Below are 20019 nucleotides of genomic sequence, written 5' to 3' on the forward strand. Positions count from 1 at the left end.
TGGGGCGGGGCGCGGTGAGCGAGGCCAGGTTCGGGATGGGATTTGGGGAGAAGTGCTGAGACTCAAAAGCCGAGTTTGGTAGAGGTGGGCTGGGTGGGTGCTCACCCCAACTCCCGCATTCAGAGCATCCGCACTGTTTCCCACGGGTCATGGATCCAGNCGCGCCCGCCCCAGCCATGGCGAAGCAGTACGATGTGCTGTTCCGGCTGCTGCTGATCGGGGACTCCGGGGTGGGCAAGACCTGCCTGCTGTGCCGCTTCACCGACAACGAGTTCCACTCCTCGCACATCTCCACCATCGGTAAGGGGCGGTGGCCGGAGGGGGGGGGGCACCGTCCCCACCGGCACCGCTGCCCCAGGCGGGCCCCTGCCCCAGCCCGGGAGAACTGGCCGCCGCCCCTGCTAGAGGCGTTGGCGCGGGAGGCCAGGACCAGGGAAGAAATCCTGGTGAAGGGCCACCGCCTGGGACTTGAGCCTCGGGTCCTGGAGGTGAGGGCGTCCCTCCTGTTGTCCGTGATTAGGGATAGGTTCTCCAGCCTGGCGCTGGGGAGCCTTCCCATCGGAGCCGAGACCACCGGGGCGAGCGTAGGCCTGGGGACCCCGAGCTGGGGCAGCGAGAATCGTAGCCACTGAAATGACTTGCCCACACCCGCAGGTGGAGAGGGGGAGGGGAAGTGAAGCCCGTGCTCCGGAAGAGGGGTTCAGGGTGCAGAGCCGCGTCACTGAGTCACTGGGTACCCTCAGTTCAGGGTCGACCCAGTGTGGAGCCGGGAGGGGAAGACAGGAGGCAGGGAGGGGCCAAAGGGATTGAGTTTCCAGAGCACAGCTGTGAAGGTAAGCCACAAGGTGGGACACCTGGAGGAAGGCGTAGATTCGGTGAGCGCGTTGGCGTGTGAGAAAGGGGCACTTAGTAGCCAGCTCCAGAAAAACGGTTGGCTGAAGATTTGTTTTGAAGGAGGCCGAAGAGGGTGAAGAATGTCAGGACTACTGGTCCACACCTGGGGCTCACATGGCTGTCCAGGACCCACCTTCCAGTACATCGCTTTGATCTGGCAGTGTGGGAGCCTATGCTTAGAGGGACAAGAGCTGGTGGCTTCCCAGAGAGACTGTTCTGGGAGGGAGGGAGTGGCCTCCCCTCTGAGGGAGTTTCTCCCCCTTGGGCGTTGAGGGGCCTCCTCCTTTAGGAAGTCTGAGTTGAGGGAATCCCACCACATATAACAGCCTTCTCCCCCTTCCTGGGAAAGGACTGCAGCACCCAGCTCTCACTTGAGGCTTCCACCCTCCCTCCCATCGCATGCTCCTTGCCAAGAGAGAAGAGGGAGCAGGTAGAGCCAGAAGGAACAAAGCCTCGTGGTTAGGAGGCAGTCTTTGTTGTCACATGGACCTGGAGACCTCACTTTGGGACGGTATGACCTTGAATATCACTTAAACTTCTGAGCTTGGTGCTTCTCGTGTGTAGAATGGGAGTAATAACAGTACCTACCTCCTGAGGTGTTGCAAGGATTGAATGAGATCATGTTTGTAAAAGCACTTAGCACAAACTCGACACAGGTGATGCTAGGTATTACTGTTATTGTCCTTGAGCTCGCAGGGTCTCATCCTCTCTTCGCCATCTTCAAGGGACCTAGGGTAAGGGAACAGATAACATCTTTCTTTCTCAGGGGAGCTGTGAGGCAGGCTCCTAGGAATTCTGGAGCTTGGGCTGGGCCACAGCTTGGATGAGAGATATCTCAGAGGGATGGGCAGGGTACTTCAAGCCAAGGGAAGGCTGCATGCCTCTAGGGGAGGCTCAGGGCAGAAGAGGCATTGAGAAAAGGCCTAGGAGTGAGCAAGGGAGGGGCTGAGGAACCAGATGGGATATGGGGACAGGTTGCAGGTTTGTGGACAAAGGGCAGCAGATTAGCACTTAAGGAAACTTTCCGTGGCTATTTTTTTAGATGGGCTTGGTGCCAGGAGCTGCTGAGCTATTACAGAGGGCTGTGGGCTGCTGGGGGGTGGTCCCCGGATTTTGTCTGATGAGCAGTAGTTTGCACCCTGGTGTCCTGGCCACATTTCTTCTAGGAGTGGCCTATTTTACCCTGGAGCACTTTATTCATCCACCTCATTCAGAAGCTCTAGGGCTCCTTCTCAGTGTTGTTAGGGACGCCAGCCTCCTCTAGGAGACGGGTCCCACTTTCCCACAGACAAATGAGGGAACCGATGTTTCAGAAGGTGGCCCTTCTGAGGCTTATGCTTTCCTTAAGTCCCTCGCTCCCAAATTGTTAATCTTATGTCTCTTCCACCTCGTCTCCTCTCTTCTTAGACACCTCCTCCTGGCTAATAGACAAATGTGCAGTTTCCCCTCACAGGTCACAGGGACTTCCTCTGAGTCCCCTGAGGGCCCACCACTTTGGAGGCAGAGGTGAATCAGCAAACTGAGTGGGAGTCTCTCTGTTACACACTCCCCATGCCATTTCCTCAAGGTCCTTGGTGTATGGACCTAAAACCTGAGCAGGTCCTCTGCTTCTGATGGCTGGGTCCGCCTTGTGCCATGATGCAGAGGACCGTTTAGGAGTTTGGATTCCATGGAAAAGGAAGAAACTTGTCTTTCTTCACACCAGCCTTTTAAAATCTGCCCACTGGGCTTCTTCAGAGCCTTCTTTTTTAAGCTAACTCAGGCACTTGTGATTTGTCTTGGGTATGTTTTTCAGCATTAACTAAGACTTAGGGACAGAGTTGGATGGTCGAGAAAAGCTTTCCCTTCAGTGCTAATAGAAAGTTTCCCACGGAGCTGGAAAGGGCAGCCAGGAGGCAAAGCAAGGAGCCAAGAAAATGGGTGCTCCCAAGTCACATTCGTTAATTTATCCATTCAGAAAAAATGTGTGTGTCCTGCAGCTGGGATCAGTGCTGAAGACTCCAGGATGAAGAATCCACGTCATCACTTCTCTCAAGCTGCTCCTTGTCTGAGACACATTCTTATACCGTGCCGGACGTTGATCTAGGCACCTTTCCCGGAGCTACTTTTGTGAATGGGGAAAATGAGGCATTTCACCAATTATTGCCAAGACAGAGTTCAGATTCTTGGATCATGTTGATATCACCTAGGCTGGCACTTTTGTGATTCACTCTTTATGCCATTTACTGTAAGAGCCTGTGACATTCCAGAGAAGGCCCCCACCAGGGAGCAGTGAAGAAACCTCCTGGGGAGGACGAGGCACTGACTGCCCTTCTTCTTTCTAGTCAGCAGGTGGCCTTGAGCTGGATGCGTGCCAGGAGCAAGCCTTTCCCCGTGCAGCTGTGCCCACCGGATAGGGGTCGTGTACCGGTGTGCACTTGATGCCTTAATGTCCTTTACTGTGTCCTCACCTGTTAAACTAATTAATTAAGGATTCAATACAAAGCACTGTGCCAGGCATTTTAGAGACCGATTCCATCCACCTTTTCCTGCCCACAGAAGCCTGTAACCTAGTTGGGGAGCCAGAACACAGGCAGAAAGAGGTGTGGCCACAATGAGATCTGGAAGCACTTGGTGAAGTGCTCATCAAATGTCAGGAATCAATTATGATCATTGTTACTGTTAACCAAGGCCTTGCAGGCATTACCAGCAGCTAAATATCAATGCGAGGGTGCAGGAGACAGGCAGTGGTTGGTGAGGGGATGGTGAGTGCTACTGCTGTGACAGAATGCCAGAGGAGGCCAGACGAGGAGGCCCTGCTTGACTAGAAGCTGCAGGGGAGGCTCTAGAAGGAGGGGAGGCTGAGGCCAGCCCTTGCAGCGTGGGCTGCTTTTCAGTTCCTGGAGAGGAAGGAGCAGATGGAGTAGAGACGACAACGGTGGGAATTCAGTGGGTGTTCATGGGATTCTGGGCAGTTTGACTGGAACAGAAGGGAGTTTTAAGGGGAAGAGTGAGAACATTCCTCTGTTTCTCTCTCTGTCTCCGAGACCGTACTTTAAGTGCCTTGAAGGTGAAACCAAATCTTATTACTCTTTATTTTCATCATCCTAGTATAGGGCCAGGCTGGAGCTTTATAAATGTTGAATTAATGGATGAATGAGAGCAGAGAGCACTGAGGGCCTGGCTGAGGAGGTGGGCCTTGGGCCTTGGCAGTGGCAGAGCAGGTGTCCGAGCCAGGGAATAACATGGTGGAAATGCCACTTGGGATACTGGCTGGGAGAGAGCTCAGACCTGTGGCAGGGAGACCAGTCAGGGGCGCTGGTGGGCATGAGGGACCCTCCCAGCTCCTCTCTGCCACACTCCCCTCGTGTAGCACCCACACCAAACTGCACCCTGTCTCCTGCCCTCCTCTCCCTCCAGGAGAGGAGAGTCATTTGAACCAGTCAACCTGGCAACTTCTGAAAGGGCCTCATGGGATCGGTGCTGCCTCTATCTTATCCTGCATGACATCTACGTGCGGTGGGGCCTTTGATTTCCTTTCTGCATGGTGGCGGGGAGTGACATGTAAGCCACCATCAAGCTGAAGGGGCAGGCTTCAGTTTGGTTTTCTCCCTCCCACCCTTGGTCTTCCCGTAGTGGACGTGGCACATGGTCTCTGGACCTTTTTGTTTTAAAGGCCATCTGGGTGCCAAGGAGGCTGTCCAGTGATTTTCCAGTTTGACTGGTTGAACCACCGCTATGGCCTCAGGGCTCATTCCTCAGGCTGGCTTTACTGCTGCAGAATCTCTTTCTCTGGAAGTTCTGTTGGAACTGGCTTGGGCAGCCTGTGTGACAGGGAGGGAGAGGGCTAGGGAAGGCATGGATCACGGGGGGCATGGAACCTGCCTGGGCACTCGGGCGTGCCCGCACCACGAGGAGCCTGGACCTGTACGGACACAGGACCAGGTGCATCTGTGTGCCTCACTGCAGGAAGGGCAGGCAGGGGAGAGCAGCCATGGGCAGAACAGAAAGAGCACTGACGTGCATGAGAGTCCCCATGGCCTTACTAGCTCCTGCCGCCTTCAGACACTTACTTAACATCTCTTTCCTTAGTCTCCACGTCTGTGAATCGAAGAGAGTAACAGAATCTTTCCTAAAGGTCATTGTGAAGATTACAGAGGCTAATGGATTTAAAGCACTTGGCAGAGCCTTCCATAAAATGGTGGCTGACGCAATTATTTGATTATTACCATTATTATTCTTATCATTTGTTATTCCTAGCTCATAAAGAAAGTTTCGAGATTAATATGCTGCCAGCAATGCGCTTTGAGGCCATCGTCTTTGCCATTCACGCATTCAGTGGTTTGGGCACTGTTGATGGACACGCACCGTGAGAGGTGCCTGTGAGGAGCTGACAGCAGTGAACACACAGGGGACAGGGCACTGGCTCACTTCCCTGAGGTCACAGGAGTAGGCTCTGGGTTTCATCGCGGTTTCTGTGCCAGCCCCCCGCCCCCCACCCCTGCCCCAGCAGCTCCAGACTCTGAGAAGGAAGAGGGAGGGGGGAGGAGGAGAGGTCAGGAGACAGGTGACCTGAAAGGACTGGAGAGGGGCTCTGCCTCGAGGCTTGGGTATCACCCTAAGCCTCAGGCCCCCATTCCATACCCTCTCCCGTTCCCCAGGGATGTGATCCCCAGGGATGTGATCCGTGAGAACAGCTCCAGGAACCCTCAGAGGCTTTCGTTTCAGCTGCTCTGCACACCTGTGCCACCTTGCCGGCTCTGCAGAACCACCCCCAGCTTTGAGGGCCCTGGTTCCTGCCCCCTCCCCTGCTCCTGTTCTCCTCCCATCCTCTCCCGCTCCCCAGACAGCTTGGTGATGAGCTGTGTAGCATGAAAGTCGATATTTGGCCATTACCCTTCTACCCTGATTGCCAGTTCTTCTCAGAGTGCCTTCTTCTGTAATCTAATATTTGTGCCTGTTTCCCTGTAAAACTGCCAATTTTCTGCACAGGCCTCTGACCTCTCCTCGGTTGGCTCTCCTGCCTGGGCAGTGTGCTTTGTTGGAGGAAGGGGGTGGTGGGTACAGAGCTTCCTGGATATTTAATTCCTCCCACTGAGGAGGAGAGGATTAATCATCAGCCTGGTTTCACAACAGGAGAAACTGAGGCCCTGAGAAAAGTGATGGCCCACATCTTGAGTGTAGGCGGCCCAGACTTGAACCACCTCTTCTGCAGTTTGCTCATCTGAGAAGACCCTGGCACAGGCCACCAAGGAGAACGTCTCTCCAGTGAGCCAGACGTGTGTCTCCCCCACTCACCGTGGGCTCCGGGATGGAGCCATGTTCCTGCCCCTGCTGTTGGCCAAGTCTGCCTCCTAGTCGTGACCCTCTGGGGACCTGTCAGGGACGAGGATTGAGGCATCTGGCTTGGGGACCTTTGAGGGTGAGATCTGAGTGTTGCCCTCGTATTACTATTTTGATAATAGATCTCCTGAGAACTCTGTGACTGCGGCCTTGTAATCTATAGAGAAGGCTGACAGTTGGCTTCAAACTATGGGTCATTCTCTGATTGCTCTTCCCTGATTAAAATTTGTTCTCACCAATCTTATCTCCTGGAATGTACTGAACTTCATTCATTCACTCATTCATTCACTCACTCACCCACACATTCTTTTTTTTTCTCTCCTTGATTCAGTTTTGTTGACTAATATGTATTCTTGTATCTGCTTTCTGCCAGGCAATGAGAATATGAAATGAATAAGATGCTGCTTTGCCCTCTGGGAGCTCAGAGTACAGACAGTTGTGAAGTCAGGCATCCAGACAAGCAGAATAGTATGCAAAAGCAATGTCACAGAGAGGTGATAAATTCCTCTTGGGTTGGTTGGTAAAGGCTTCAGAGAAGTGACATCTGGGTGGCTCCTTGAAGACTAAGTAGGGTTCCCCAGGGGCAGGGGGTCGGGGAGGAGGTGCTGTGGAAAACACCTCATGATGTGGGGCTTCTACTCTTCCGCCTGGCTGAGCTAGCTGGTGGCAGCCAGGCCATGATTGTACCAAGTCCGGTTCTACTAGATCCTTGCTAGGAGTTTCCTTTGTTGGCTCTGTGTGAAGGCAGACACATCTGGAGGCCTTGGCCCCTATCGGATGTTTGCTCCCAGCTCCAGTTTTTTCCTCTGGGAAACTTCTGTTGCCTGTCAACATGGCCCTGTCTAGGAAGAGGCTCAGGAGGAGGGTGGAGGGGTGAGTGGTCAGTAGCATGGCAGCGGTGCCCACCAACCATTCAGCAGCTCTGGGAGGCAAGGCCCAGGTCAGAGGTCTGCCAGAGGAGAGCAGGACAGGGCTGGCTGGAGCACACGGCTCATGTCACTGAGGCCCTATGTAGGCTTATGCATGTGGCAGTGGAAAGGGCAAGGGGAAGGGAACTGGTGTGTCTCGAGCGCCTGCTTAGTGTACCTATTGTGTGCACGGGAGCAGTGTACTTTATACACATGAGCCATTCAGTATAGAGATCTCGTCATAAAGTGGGGGTGGGGGGTGAGGAGTTCCCAAGTTGGCCTTGCTAGTGTTTGGGAAGTTTCTTGGTACATTCTTCAGGTTAGAGCCTCCAAACAAGTTTTTATGTACATTTCAGGTGTACATGTGAGGCTGGGTCCCCATGAGATCCCAGAGCAGGGAAAGGTCTTGCTGTGTTTCCCCCTTTATAACAAGGGAAAGAATCATGCGGGTCCTCTGCCTTTTCCCTTCTGAGGAACTTCCATTTTGACTGAAGGGTGTTCCTGCCTGAGGGTTATTTGCTGTTGCTCATGCCTGGGGCCCTGGTCCCTCAGGTCTCTGCTGGGCTAGTACCTTCTTGTCACCCAGGTCTCAGGTCAAATGTCACCTGCTTTAAAAGGTCCTCACTGAGGGGCGCCTGGGTGGCTCAGTCAGTTAAGCATCCGACTTCAGCTCAGGTCATGATCTCACAGTCTGTGAGTTTGAGCCCCGCGTCGGGCTCTGTGTTGATAGCTTGGAGCCTGGATCCTGTTTGGAATTCCGTGTCTCCCTCTCTCTCTGCCCTTCCCCCGCTGACACTGTGTCTTTTTCTCTTCCTCTCAAAAAATAAACATTAAAAAAATTTTTTTTTTAAAAAAAAGGTCTTCACCGACCAGCCAATTGAAAGCAGCTTGCACGTGGATCTCCTCACTCTCTACTCCCTTATTCTGCTCCTGCCTCCTAACATCACTCTGAAATTATGTGTTAGTTGTTTTCCTTATTATCTGCCCTTCCTCTGTAGAATAGAAGCTCTCTGAAGACAAGGATCTTTCTGTATAATTCACTGCTCTGTCTTCTAGTACCTAGTTCCCGGCACATAGTAGGCATTCAATAACAGTTTGTTTGTGTGAATGCATAAATGAATGCACTCATGCGTTTTCCTGGAGGACTTTTGCTCTTCCAGAGGGAAGCTGCCAGTAGTGTTGGTGTCTCAGGACTCCTAGACAATGAGAAACTCACTATGCTGCACGTGGGTTTGGGACTGAGAGTAGAGGGGGAGGCTTCTGCGAGGGGTGAGCAGTTTCCAGCAGTGCCTAGCTTTTCTGCACAGATGCGTCCTAGGGGAAACTCAGACATAGCAGGGAGTAAGGAAGTGTGAGCGGGGTCCTCCTTGGTGAATGCAGAGACGAGGGATCGGGGTCTTAGACTGAGGTCAGCATTGCCCGTCGCTCAGAGTCACTGGGGGTGTCAGATGGCTGCTGGAGTGACCTTCCATGACCATCTCACTGCTGGGGGCTCTGGACTAGGGAGCTCCTAGGGCTCAGGTACTGGGAACATGCATTCCTCCCAGTCTCATGGGACCCTGTGTTTCACCAGGAAACACTTCTACATGATAACAGCCCTTGGGGTTCTGGGCCCTGGGTTTCCAAAGATTGGCCCTTCAAGATTTGATGTGAAGGTGGTAGCCTTTAGAGTTGTTCTGGTCCCTGTATCACCTCTGATCACATTGAAGGAGTGTGTGTGTGTGCGCACGCGCGTGCACACATGCACGCATTTGTTTGTGTCCTTAAGAAGAAAGGAGGGAGAGAGTATCATTCTAAAATCTGCAGTCTTTTTTGCAGGTGGTATCTGAATCAGAGCCACTGACTCAGTGTCCTGGAGGTTAAAACGTGGCCTTGGAGTTAGAGGATCAGGATTCTGTCTGCCAAAGACCAGGGCCGCCTCTTTTATTTCGGCTTCCCATCCCTGCCAGAGCAAGACAGTGTGAATGCTGAGTAATGCCTTTGCCCAGAGAGCCTGGTGCACCTTCTCCCCAGGATGAGGCCAGCATGAGGCACAGTCAATCTGCCGTTGGGGAAGAGGAGGTCAGGTGGCGGTGTGTGGTCCAGCAGACGGAAGGAAGGAGAACGCAGCAAGTGGCAGGTTTGGGGCAAAGATGCTCTATCCCGCTCCCCTCACCCACCGGGTGTGACATTTGTGTGCCAAGAGACTCTGAGATTTGTCTGTTAGGTCACCTTCTGTATCATTCTTCCCGTTTGTCCCCTCACTTGTCACTCAGGGGGAAGATGGCATCATTTGCCCCTGGTGTTACCCATCTTCTCTCTTGGGGTTTTGAAATGGGGATTATTCTGATGCCTTGTTGGGGATGGCAAAGTCAGGTGCTCCCCACCCCCCACCCCCACACACACAGGGTCTGCCTTTCCCTAAAGCTTCTTTTGAGGCTATTCAGGGTGACCTCTTTGGAGGTGACCTTCTGCCACAACCCCCGTGAGCTCCACGTGTCCAGCACATGCTGGTTTCCTGCCAAGGAGGGGCTGTAGGCCTTCCCGGGCCTTGGCCTTGGTAACTGGAGCCACCCTGGCTGCAGGGATTGGGTGTCTGCCTTGGGTTTCAGGTGTATTAAGTTGTTCCTGTTGTGGTGTCTCATTGCTGATGAAAAGGCTCAAGTCACGCTGCTGGTCCTTGGGGCTGTGGTTGATCACAGTGATAACATTTGGCATCCAGAAGCACCTTATTTCCACTTGAAACATGTGGCACTTGGCAGGCAGGTAGGCTGGCACCTGATGTTAACCCATGAGGTGCCTGCCTGCCAATAGGCACATCTGACTTTGCCAGAATTTAGGTGGTAGGCAGACTTGGGGGAGCTCTGTGGCAGGTGGCATTTTCTTTTCACTGGAACACTGTGGCTTAGAGCTGCCCCCGTCCCACCTCCTGCCCCACTCTCCTTCCTCTCCTAACATGAGCCCCTCCTACTTCCCCGAGCTCCTTCTGTTCCCCACACTGTGCCCCTGGGCTCCCTGCTGTCCTCATTCACGAGGGAACGGACAGCCTCTTCAGCTAGCATTTCATAAAACTCTAGGTGTCAGGCCCTGTGTTACTGGCTCTACACCTTCCCCCACAATAATCACAAACTCTCTGACATGAGGGGCTGTCATTCCCATTTTGCAGTGAAGAACAGCAGAGAGGTTAAGAAGCTTATCTGAGGGGCTCCTGGGTGGCTCAGTTGTTAAGCGGCCGACTTTGGCTCAGGTCATGATCTCTCAGTCCGTGGGTTCGAGCCCCGTGTCGGGCTCTGTGCTGACAGCTCAGAGCCTGGAGCCTGTTTCAGATTCTGTGTCTCCCTCTCTCTCTGACCCTCCCACACTCGTGCTCTGTCTCTCTCTGTCTCAAAAATAAAATAAACATTAAAAAAAATTAAAAAAAAAAAAAAGCTTGTCTGAGAACACACAGGTAATGAGTGGGAAAGGCAGGATGGGAGCCAAACTGACCACACCGTCGTATTCCAACCGACCACGCCCCTGTTCCTCCCTTCCTCCTTGCTTCCCAGGGCTCTCTTTGGAGGCAGGTAGTGATGGGAAAGGGTGTTCTTTCCCCTGAATGTGCCCTGTTCCTTCCTTCCACAGTCTTCACAGCACTTCACTTCTAGACTGAGGGGCAGTAAGCTCACCCCCTCAGTCTAACAGTTTACCACCCCCAGGGAACCGTCTCCCCCGTCCTGTCCCTCTGTCCTGCCCCAGCTCTCAGGACCCAGAGGCCAGCCTTGCCCCTCCTTCTGTTCTCTGCCAGTGGCCCCGTCACTGCGCCCCAGGGCTCTGGTTGTGGCCTGACAGTCTCTGAGAGTTGCTGCCGGGGAAGCAGAGGCTGTACAGACAGGGACACAGCAGGAGCCAGAGGCCACTGATGTAGCGAGGGCAGCACTGTCCACAGTCCTAGGCAGCAGTCGCTTAGCTGAGGAACTTTCCTTGCCGATGTCTGTGGTGCGGGTACATAGCAGGACACACGTCCCTGCTCTCGAGCCACAGACGCCCATCCTCATGCTCCCTGGGACAGAGGGATGCCACTAATGGAATTGCCACCTTACGCCCGGCACTCTGCTGGAGTGGAGGCAGAGATTTTAAAAACAAAACATGTATTGTCAAATGCAAAATATACTCCCTTCCCCTTAGGTACGTTACGTCTGGCTAGGGCTGGAAGACAAAAAAGCAGCAACGAGCAGGGAATTGGGGGGAATTTTCCTCGCAGCCCCATTGTTGAAACACCTTGCCTGCCTGCCTTGGGGGCAGGGGACAGCCACAGGCTGTGAATCTTCGGGCTCCCCTAAGAAAGGGGGATGTGAGTGGGCTGGAAGGCAGAGTCTGTACCAGGACCCAGCACCCCTGCCCCCACTCTGGCCAATGTGTTCCGTCTCGAGGCATCTCTTGCTTCTCTGCACATCTGCCTCATGTTCCTCTAGTTACCGACCGACCAATCCTGTCTGCACCATCTGGAGGGAGCTGGTTTGATTGGCTTAGCCAGATTCCCTTGTCACTGTTGGGGGTCACCACAAGGCCTCCTTTGGTGAGATACCCCCCTCTGGTCCAGCTAGGAGCTGCTTATCCACGGAGAGGACACTGCACCCAGCCCTGCGTCCCTGAGCAGAGGCTTGGGGCTGGGCAGTTCCGGCCAGAAAGGGACGCTGGGTGTGGCAGCTGCCATGACTGGCACCTCTGAGGTGCTGAGAGAGAAGGATGAGCTGCGCCTCGTGCTTTAGGCACTTGGTTGGCAGAGGGCCCCCATCTCCCTGACTTTCCCGTCCGGGGCTTCCAGCGTCCCCAAGGATGTCTGCTGGAGCTGCGTGGAGGCGATGTACTTGTTTCTTCACAGCACAGTGTTCCCTAGGCCTGGGAAAAGAGGCTGGCTCTCCTGTAGGGACAGCAGTGTGACACTGTGCAGGCTGACGCGTCTGGGCTTAGTGCAGTCCTCAGCTGTCTCAAGGAGCAAGGCGTCCCCTGAAAATAGGTTATGGCGGGCCTGCTCCACAAGTGCCCAGGGCCTCACTTCCAGATGCCTCACAATAGAACAGATATGGGGTGTGCCAAGGTGTCCGTAGCCGTGGGTCAAGGGAGCAGTGGGTGGGTGTCAGGAGGCCAGTTTTCTGGTTCTGGCCCAGCCACAGGGTGTGGGAGCATGAAGATGTCATGTGGCCACTCTGTGCCTACGGTAGTAATCACCGCTCTTACCTGCCTCTCAGGGCTTGCTCGAGAACTGAGGGCTCTGGATTCCCTAGCAAATGGGTGTGCTAGAAGTGTCATTAGGAGCCTTGGGTGTGGCTCTGCCTAGAGATGGGCTAGACAGTGATTCTCAAACTTCAGTGTGCCTAACAGTTAGTAGGTCTGGGTGGACCTGCAGCGTCCATTTCTAATACGCTCCCTGATGCTGTTGATGCTGCTGGTCCCTGGATTAGCAAGGGCAGTGGGGTAGCAAGGGACTAGACCATGTAACCATTTGTACATCAGAGGTTCTCTGGGTTTGTTTTCCTGGATGCTCTCCAGGAAGCTGTTATTCAGCAGAGGGATGAGAGAACGAACTCTTACTATGTGTCCGACCACCTACTATGCACACGCGCTTCACATCCACTGCCTGATTCGTATCCCACTACAGCCCTTAGGAGGCCAGTGGTATTCTCATTCTACATGTAAGAAAAGTAAAGCTCAGAGAAGCGGAGAGTTGCCCAAAGTCACACAGCCAGTGCCAGAATCAGGATTCAGACCCAGGTCTTTCTGATTTCAACACTGGTGGATAGCTCTTTCACTATATCGTAGCTCAAACTTTCCTCTAAAAATCACCCATTACCCTGTTAAAAATATATGTTCCTGGGCCTTGCTCTCTGAGTCTCCTTCAGGGGGTCTGGNCACATAGTAAGTTCCCTTCTCTCTCCCTCCCTGCTACCTTGTGACCACTTTGCACAAGGCACTGTCCTTGGCCAGGTTCGCTGGGCTAGCGTGAGCTGGTTTGATTATAAAATGAACAAAATTGCTGGTTCTCCTGCGAAGCCGGCGCTACACCATGAAAGAACAAGAATTTCCTGATTCCCTTCCTTGCCAGGGATGGCAAGAAGCAAATTCTTGACAANTGCCCATTTGGAAAAATACAGCTCAATAGATAATGAATCAGCTTGGGCAGGCGGAAAATGATTCACGTCTAACCAACTTGATTTAGTTTGGGCTGTCCATTCTGAATCTTTTCCTCCCCTCTAGTTAAATGATGATTGGCCTCGATGGTGAGAGGGAAGGGCCTGAATTTAATCTGCCTGTGTTTATGGAAGCCTGGGAACAGGCTGGAGGAGGGGAGAAGAGTTCCTATTGGTAAAGAACTCATGCCGAGGGTGAATAGCGGTGGTGTTGGAGACTCTGGGACCTTTGGGGTCTTAGGGGCTGTGTCTTTGGTGACTAACGTCCATCTGGAACTGTGCCTTTACCGTGTTCTCCACAAGAAAACTGGTTAATGATGCTCATTCCCGACGTGTCTCCAGAGAGTACACAAAGACTTAAGCTTAATTAACCTACTAGATACAGCTCTTGAATCACTGGGCACAGTGCCCAGGCACAGTTAGGGCTGGGAAGAGGCATCATGATAAAAATGTCTCCCTTATCTCTGTCGTCTCTCAGATTCAAGCCTGTGTGCTGCCGGTGCTGCTGACTCCTGCAAGTTTCTCCGAATGTTTCTGCCTTGGGCTGGTTTGCCAAACGCCTTATGTTTCCTGTGTCTTGTGGCAGCTTAGCCCCTGGAGCCCTTGGGCAGATGAGCCCGAGATCCCTGTTTGTGTTCCCTTCCCTCTCCCCAGCTACATGGCGTGCCACTGCCTCTTCTCCTGGTCACTGGTGGTCATTTACAAGCACCCACTATGGACCAGGACTGTATCAGGTTATGATGAACTGCAGTCAATTGACTATCTCCCAGGTGCCAGGCACTGTATCTCATCTGGTCTTCTCAGCCACCTTCTGAAATGATTGGTAATGTCCCCATTTTACTGATGAGGAAATGGAGGCTCAGAGAGGAAAGGTACCCAAAGTGATAGCTATGAGTTAAATGGCCAGAGTCAGGATTCCAGCTCAGGCCTGACTTCAAAGCCCAAGTTCCTTCTAAATAAAGAAGTAAACAACAGTGCCTCCTCCACCAGATCCACCGGGTCTTCTTGGGGACTCTGCGAGGTGCTGAGGGCTGCGTACACAGTCCTCTCTCTCCAGGGTCTGTGTGCCCCCGCCCACATTCGTGACAGCACCACACTCCCTCCTGGTTATTAATAAGGCAGAGAGGGGCGCCTGGGTGGCTCAGTAGGTTAGGCATCCGACTTCAGCTCAGGTCATGATCTCGCGGCTCATGGGTTCAAGCCCCACATAGAGCTCTGTGCTGACAGCTCAAAGCCTGATCCTGCTTTGGATTCTATGTCTGCCTCTCTCTCTCTGCCCCTCCCCCATGCATTCTCTCTCTCTCTCTCTCTCTCTCTCTCTCTCAAAAATAAAAATTTTTTAAAAATTAGGCAGAGAGGGGCGCCTGGGTGGCTTAGTCGGTTAGGCGTCCGACTTTCGCTTAGGTCATGATCTCGCGGTTCGTGGGTTCCAGCCCCGTGTCGGGCTCTGTGCTGACTGCCAGCTCAGAGCCTGGAGCCTGTTTCAGAGTCTGTGACTCCCTCTCTCTGACCCTCCCCTGCTCACGCTGTCTCTCTCTCTCTCTCTCTCTCTCTCTCCTAGAAATAAAACATTAAAAAAAATTAGGCAGAGAGAAAAAAATTAACAAATTTATCTCCCTTCCAGGGGGGATAAATAAATACCCGCAGTTCTCTCCAGAAGGAGAAATAGGAAGACTTCATGCTGAGGAGAGCGAGACACATTTGGGGGCTGAGCGAGACAGTGATGGCATGGATTCCCCCATACTCACTCTGCTTCCTCCTGTACCGCCTCGGCCCTTTACCCATGTCAACTCTCAGGTCAAGGAGGAAGGGAAGCCCCCTTCAAACCCCTGGATGCTTCCTTAGGGTCAATTGGTTCAAGAAGTCCTCCTCACTCATGCCATCTTTCTGCCAAATTAAGCCACAGGAAATCCCTTGCAGTGTGAGTGCCCTGGGCCTTTACCATTCAGGTCTGGGCATGAATGGTAAACTTCTTCCTAACTTCCTGCTCTCTTCCTTTCCCCAGGCGTGGATTTTAAGATGAAGACCATAGAGGTAGATGGCATCAAAGTGCGGATACAGATTTGGTGAGTCGGGTAGGAGGAGGGGGTATGGGAGGAGAGACCCAGGCTTCCACTGCCGTGTGTAGAAATCCCGTGTGTAGAAATCCCAAGGTTGCATCTGGGCTAACTGGCCACCTCTTCTATGGAGAGAAGCAGATGTCTCAAAGCCCATCTCCTGCTCCTAGGAGCCTTAATCTTTTTCTTAAGAAACTTTATGAGCTTGGCCACAAGTCACCAAAAGGCAGGAATTCGAAGGAATTGGTAAAGTAACCAGTGTGGCTTTGTCTTAGGAAAAGGCTTTACCCTTGGGCCACCGCAGTGTGGCAGGAGGGAGGGTTACCTGGGACCCTGGGGAGAGAGCTCCATCCAGCACGGTGCAGTTCCCACCAGTAGCCACAGGGGGCTGCTGTGGCTCTCTGGTCTGATGCTCCTGCAAGCCTGGCCTTTGCCAGCCTTTGGAGGAGCTAACTCTGAGAATTGTACACGCACAAGAACTGGAGGTACAGCGTCCACCCCATCTGAACACAATGGCCAAATTCCAGAGTCGTCCAAGGCCCATTTATGTTTGGGGCTCCTGGCGTAGCTATAGCTGACAAGGCCCCATACGCCCTGTCAGCACCAGATAATCAGGCCTCTCTCCTGCAGAGTCAGGTATGCTCAGACCCCCCTTGGAGATCTACGCTCCCCAGTTTTTCCTGCAAGGGCACAGGGTCTCCCAGCTCCTGTTCATCCCTTCCCCTCTGGTTCCATTGGCCCCTGCTCCTCTGATGGACCGGCTTTCTACTGCAGGGACACAGCAGGGCAGGAGAGATATCAGACCATCACAAAGCAGTACTATCGACGGGCCCAGGTAAGCCACCATTTTCAGGGTTTGGAGGTGGGACGCTGCCCTCCACACTCCCCGCTCTGGGTGTTTGAGATATTTATGCCACCGACTCCCCAAATAGGGCCCTCAGATTGCCTGCTGAAGAGAGCAGCTTCAGGCAGTCTTGTGGTTATTCACTGATCATTCATTCATTGATCACTTATTCTCTGACCACACACTACAGGCAAGTCCCCCATCCTCACCCCCAGCTTCCACCTTCCACCCTGGGCCAAAGGCCCCAGTCAGAACATTTGGTGCCTTTCTACCTCAGAGAGTTCCAGGATAGGCCTAGGGTGCAATTGCTTTGGGGGCATGAGAGAGAAGGAGAAATTTCTGGGTGCTAAGGGGTCCTCAGTATCCTAAGCAGGGAGAAGGGAAAGTGGGACCCAGCATTTAAGGTGCCACACCTGCTTCTGGCCCCATGACTGTGCACGGTCTCAGTGTGCATCTACCTCCCCCATCTCTCTCTCCTTCTCTCTCTCTCAGGGGATATTTTTAGTCTACGACATTAGCAGCGAGCGCTCTTACCAGCACATCATGAAGTGGGTCAGTGATGTGGATGAGGTAGGAGATGCTGCCTCATCGTTCGGGGTGGGGGAGGGGCACCTCAGAGGGGAAGGCAGAGCGAGGGCCAGATGGGAAGGGCCGAGGCTTTTGGGGTTGGTGAGCAAACACTCCCAGAAAACCTTGCCTTCCACAGCCCTGGACGAAGACCTCTGGGTGAGTAAGACATGGGGAAGAAGCCCAAGCTGCCGTGCCATCCATGCTCTGTGCCCAGCCAGGCCTCCGTAGCTGGTTCTTCCTTGGAAGTGAGTTAGGCCAAAGCCTACCCTGTGACCAGCTTCCTTCCTGAAATCTCAGGACCAGCAGCAATGATTGTGAGAATGGGGTTCTAGTCCTGGCTCTGGAGCCTCAGGCAGGCCATTTGAACTCTCTGAGTCCCCAGTTCTCCATCTGCAGAATGAGGGGCTGGACTCCAGTGCAGTTTGCCAGTTCAGACACCAGTTGTCCCACTCGAGGAAGCAGCAGTAGTAGTCAGAGTGCCTCCTACTCTAAGCTGTCCCCATGACAGCCCTCTGGGACCCCTGGGGTCAGCCATGGTGCTTGGGGGGGCCTCATACCTGCACCCAGTCAGCCTGCTCTGTCCCTAGAGCTCTTAAGCTTGGTGCTGGTATAGAAGCCAAGAGAATGTATGGTGGGGAGATAAGAGGGAAAGGCAGCACTCACTGGCAGCTCTGCTTGTCCTTTGTCCCTAGTATGCACCAGAAGGTGTCCAGAAGATCCTCATAGGGAATAAGGCTGATGAAGAGCAGAAGCGGCAGGTGGGAAGAGAGCAAGGGCAACAGGTAAGTGGAGTGGGCTGGCCGAACCCCATCCCTTGGGTCTTCTGTTGCCTTCCGGGGCCAGTCCCGAGGGCTGGGACCCAAGATTCTGTCCCTCTCACCAGGCCCCCTGGCACTTTCCACGGTTCCCTAAGGCACTAGGGGAGTTGCCATCCTTGAGAATTTGCTTTCTGCCCTTCAGGGCTGATTTTGGGGTCCACCCTGAAACAAAGACCATCCAAAAACAAAGACTCCACCTCTAAGTGCCCCAGAGCAGGATTACCCTCTGCTAAAGATGTCATCCCGGTGTTCACGGCGAGGAAGGGCTTCGGGTCGCTGGCTTCTCCGGCAGCACCCAGGCATGGCTACCACCGACAGGCGTCTCACCCTCTCCTTATTGTATCAGAAGGGGGTAGGAAGGAAAATGAGGGAATGAAGGGCCCACAGTCAGAGAAGCCATGGGGCAGAGAGGGTAGGAAGGTGATGCCAAGGGAGACCACCCTCCCAGAGCACAGAAGGATGGATACCACGGAGACGAGTGTCCTCTACCCACTCCGAGGGCCTCCAGAGCTTTTCTCTCACTCTTTTAGTCCATAACGCTTAAAATAAAATGGATCTTCTGGTATGCAACAATAATGCATGGTCATTGAAAAATCTGAANTGAGGGCCTCCAGAGCTTTTCTCTCACTCTTTTAGTCCATAACTCTTTTAGTCCTTAAAATAAAATGGATCTTCTGGTATGCAACAATAATGCATGGTCATTGAAAAATCTGAAAGAAGCAAACCCTCCTAGAATAAGCCCTCCTAGAACGGTATTTGTCCAGCACTGTATGTGTGGCCAGCACGGAGCAAGTGTTTTGAGATGCATGACCCCTTTTAGGCATTCCATGACTTTGGTTGAAAGACACCCTTTTCCCCTTTAACAGATGGCAGAGCTGGGCTTAGAGTAATTTGTCCACAGTTGTACAGCTGCTGAGTGGCAGCACTGGTGTCCAAGTCTGGGTCTGTTTGATCCCAAAGCCTGGGTTTTGTTTATTTTTTTATTAATTTGACATCTTGCCCAAGATTTTGATGTGTTTTTCCCCTGATGTGTGAGCTGTGTCCGCGTGGCGGGCGGGGGGCGGGGGGGGAGGGGGGTGTGGGCATGGAGGTGGGTGGGGAGTGCGGGGCGTCTCCATTCTCTGCTAGCCTGTTAGCCTGTGTCCTAGAAGGAGCTCCCGCTTGGTCTGAGAAGTGACCTACTGCGAGAAATTGTCACAACACAGCTTGGGCTGTGAGGGCGATGGTAGAAGTAGGTGCCGGGCGCCATGGGCACCTCCCTTCCCCTACCGACTCCCTTTCAGGAATGTTCTTTTCTTGCAGCTGGCTAAAGAGTATGGCATGGACTTCTATGAAACAAGTGCCTGCACCAACCTCAACATTAAAGAGGTGAGCGCTCTGCTCTGAAGCCCGGCTGCCCTGCCTCTTTGGCAAGGGAGAGGCGAGAGGAGGCAGCTGATGGGAGCCGGGTTAGATGAGACCCCACCCCTGGGGCAGTTACAGGGCTGCCTGGGGAAGGGGAGGAGGAGCCCGACTAACGTGTGACCCTTGGTTTCCCAGTCTTTCACGCGGTTGACAGAGCTGGTGCTGCAGGCCCACAGGAAGGAGCTGGATGGTCTCCGGACACGTGCCAGCAATGAGTTGGCCTTGGCCGAGCTGGAGGAGGATGAGGGCAAACCTGAGGGCCCAGCGAACTCTTCAAAAGCCTGCTGGTGCTGAGGGTCCTGCGTGGAGCACCCGCCGGTCCCCCTCCCCTCAGGAGGCCTGTGGCAGACAGGGAGTCCGGGCTCTGCCCTGCTTCTCCTCTCACTCGGGTGACCCTGTGGAATACCAGTAGCTGCTACTCCCCTGCCTGGCCCTGAGAGCAGCCCCACTGTCATCTTTGAGCAGCCTCTGCCCCCAGCCCCTCCAGCCTGGAGTGGCTCCCTTCAGCCTGTTTCCCTGCCACAGGCCTGCTACGAGCCCCCAGTATGCTATGGGCACCGTCTCACCGCCCCGAGCTCCCCAGACAGCAGCCCAGTCTGGAGTGAGGCCACTTTAAGGCTCCTTCCTTCTCAGTGCATCTTGCCTCCTGTGCTTTTTCTCCCTTCCTCCCACTTCCCCTCCTTGTCCCCTTCCCCTCCAGTGTGTTTTGGATCTAAGCCCCTCACGCCTCTTTGCCTCCATGTCCTGCTGTGTGGCTGCTGGTGCGGCTTCTCTCTTTCCTTTCTCCCTAACCCTGTCCAAGGGAATGGACTCAGGCTCATGGGGATGTTCCATACTCTTCTGGGAGGACCCCCCACCCTGCTTTGTGAAGGGGCCAAAGCCTACAGGGTACTTCTTCCAATCTTCCCCTCCCCACCGTCCCTTCTCGTGCCATGGGGCTGCCTCACCAGTGGTCTGGGAAAGTGGCACATCGAGGCAGGAAGGAGACACCAACCTGGTGGTCCTCAGGACTGGGGCTGTCCCACCTTTCCCTGCCTGCCCTCCCCCCACCCCCCC

At 53.7% G+C, this 20019-nt stretch overlaps 1 protein-coding gene across 1 annotated transcript; it reads left to right on the forward strand.

The window, feature by feature from the left end:
* The first annotated feature begins 176 nt into the window (after window positions 1-176).
* On the forward strand, window positions 177-20008 carry RAB15 (RAB15, member RAS oncogene family). The gene is made up of 7 exons (XM_077767075.1): window positions 177-300; window positions 15276-15336; window positions 16102-16162; window positions 16664-16741; window positions 17434-17523; window positions 18862-18927; window positions 19099-20008. The coding sequence occupies exons 1-7, from the start codon at window positions 177-179 to the stop codon at window positions 19255-19257; spliced, it is 639 nt and encodes a 212-aa protein (XP_077623201.1). The 3' UTR covers window positions 19258-20008.
* The last annotated feature ends 11 nt before the right edge of the window (window positions 20009-20019 follow it).

This window comes from Crocuta crocuta, unplaced genomic scaffold (assembly GCF_008692635.1).
Source record: "Crocuta crocuta isolate KB4526 unplaced genomic scaffold, BGI_CrCroc_1.0 scaffold55, whole genome shotgun sequence".
In the NCBI taxonomy this organism is placed as follows: Eukaryota; Metazoa; Chordata; class Mammalia; order Carnivora; family Hyaenidae; genus Crocuta; species Crocuta crocuta.

Excerpts from the sequence above, each read along its gene's own strand:
- RAB15 (XM_077767075.1), top strand. The coding sequence starts at position 177 with ATGGCGAAGCAGTACGATGTGCTGTTCCGGCTGCTGCTGATCGGGGAC. Across the intron at positions 301-15,275 it reads CTCGCACATCTCCACCATCG|GCGTGGATTTTAAGATGAAG; the intron begins GTAAGGGGCGGT and ends TCCTTTCCCCAG. Across the intron at positions 17,524-18,861 it reads GAAGAGAGCAAGGGCAACAG|CTGGCTAAAGAGTATGGCAT; the intron begins GTAAGTGGAGTG and ends CTTTTCTTGCAG.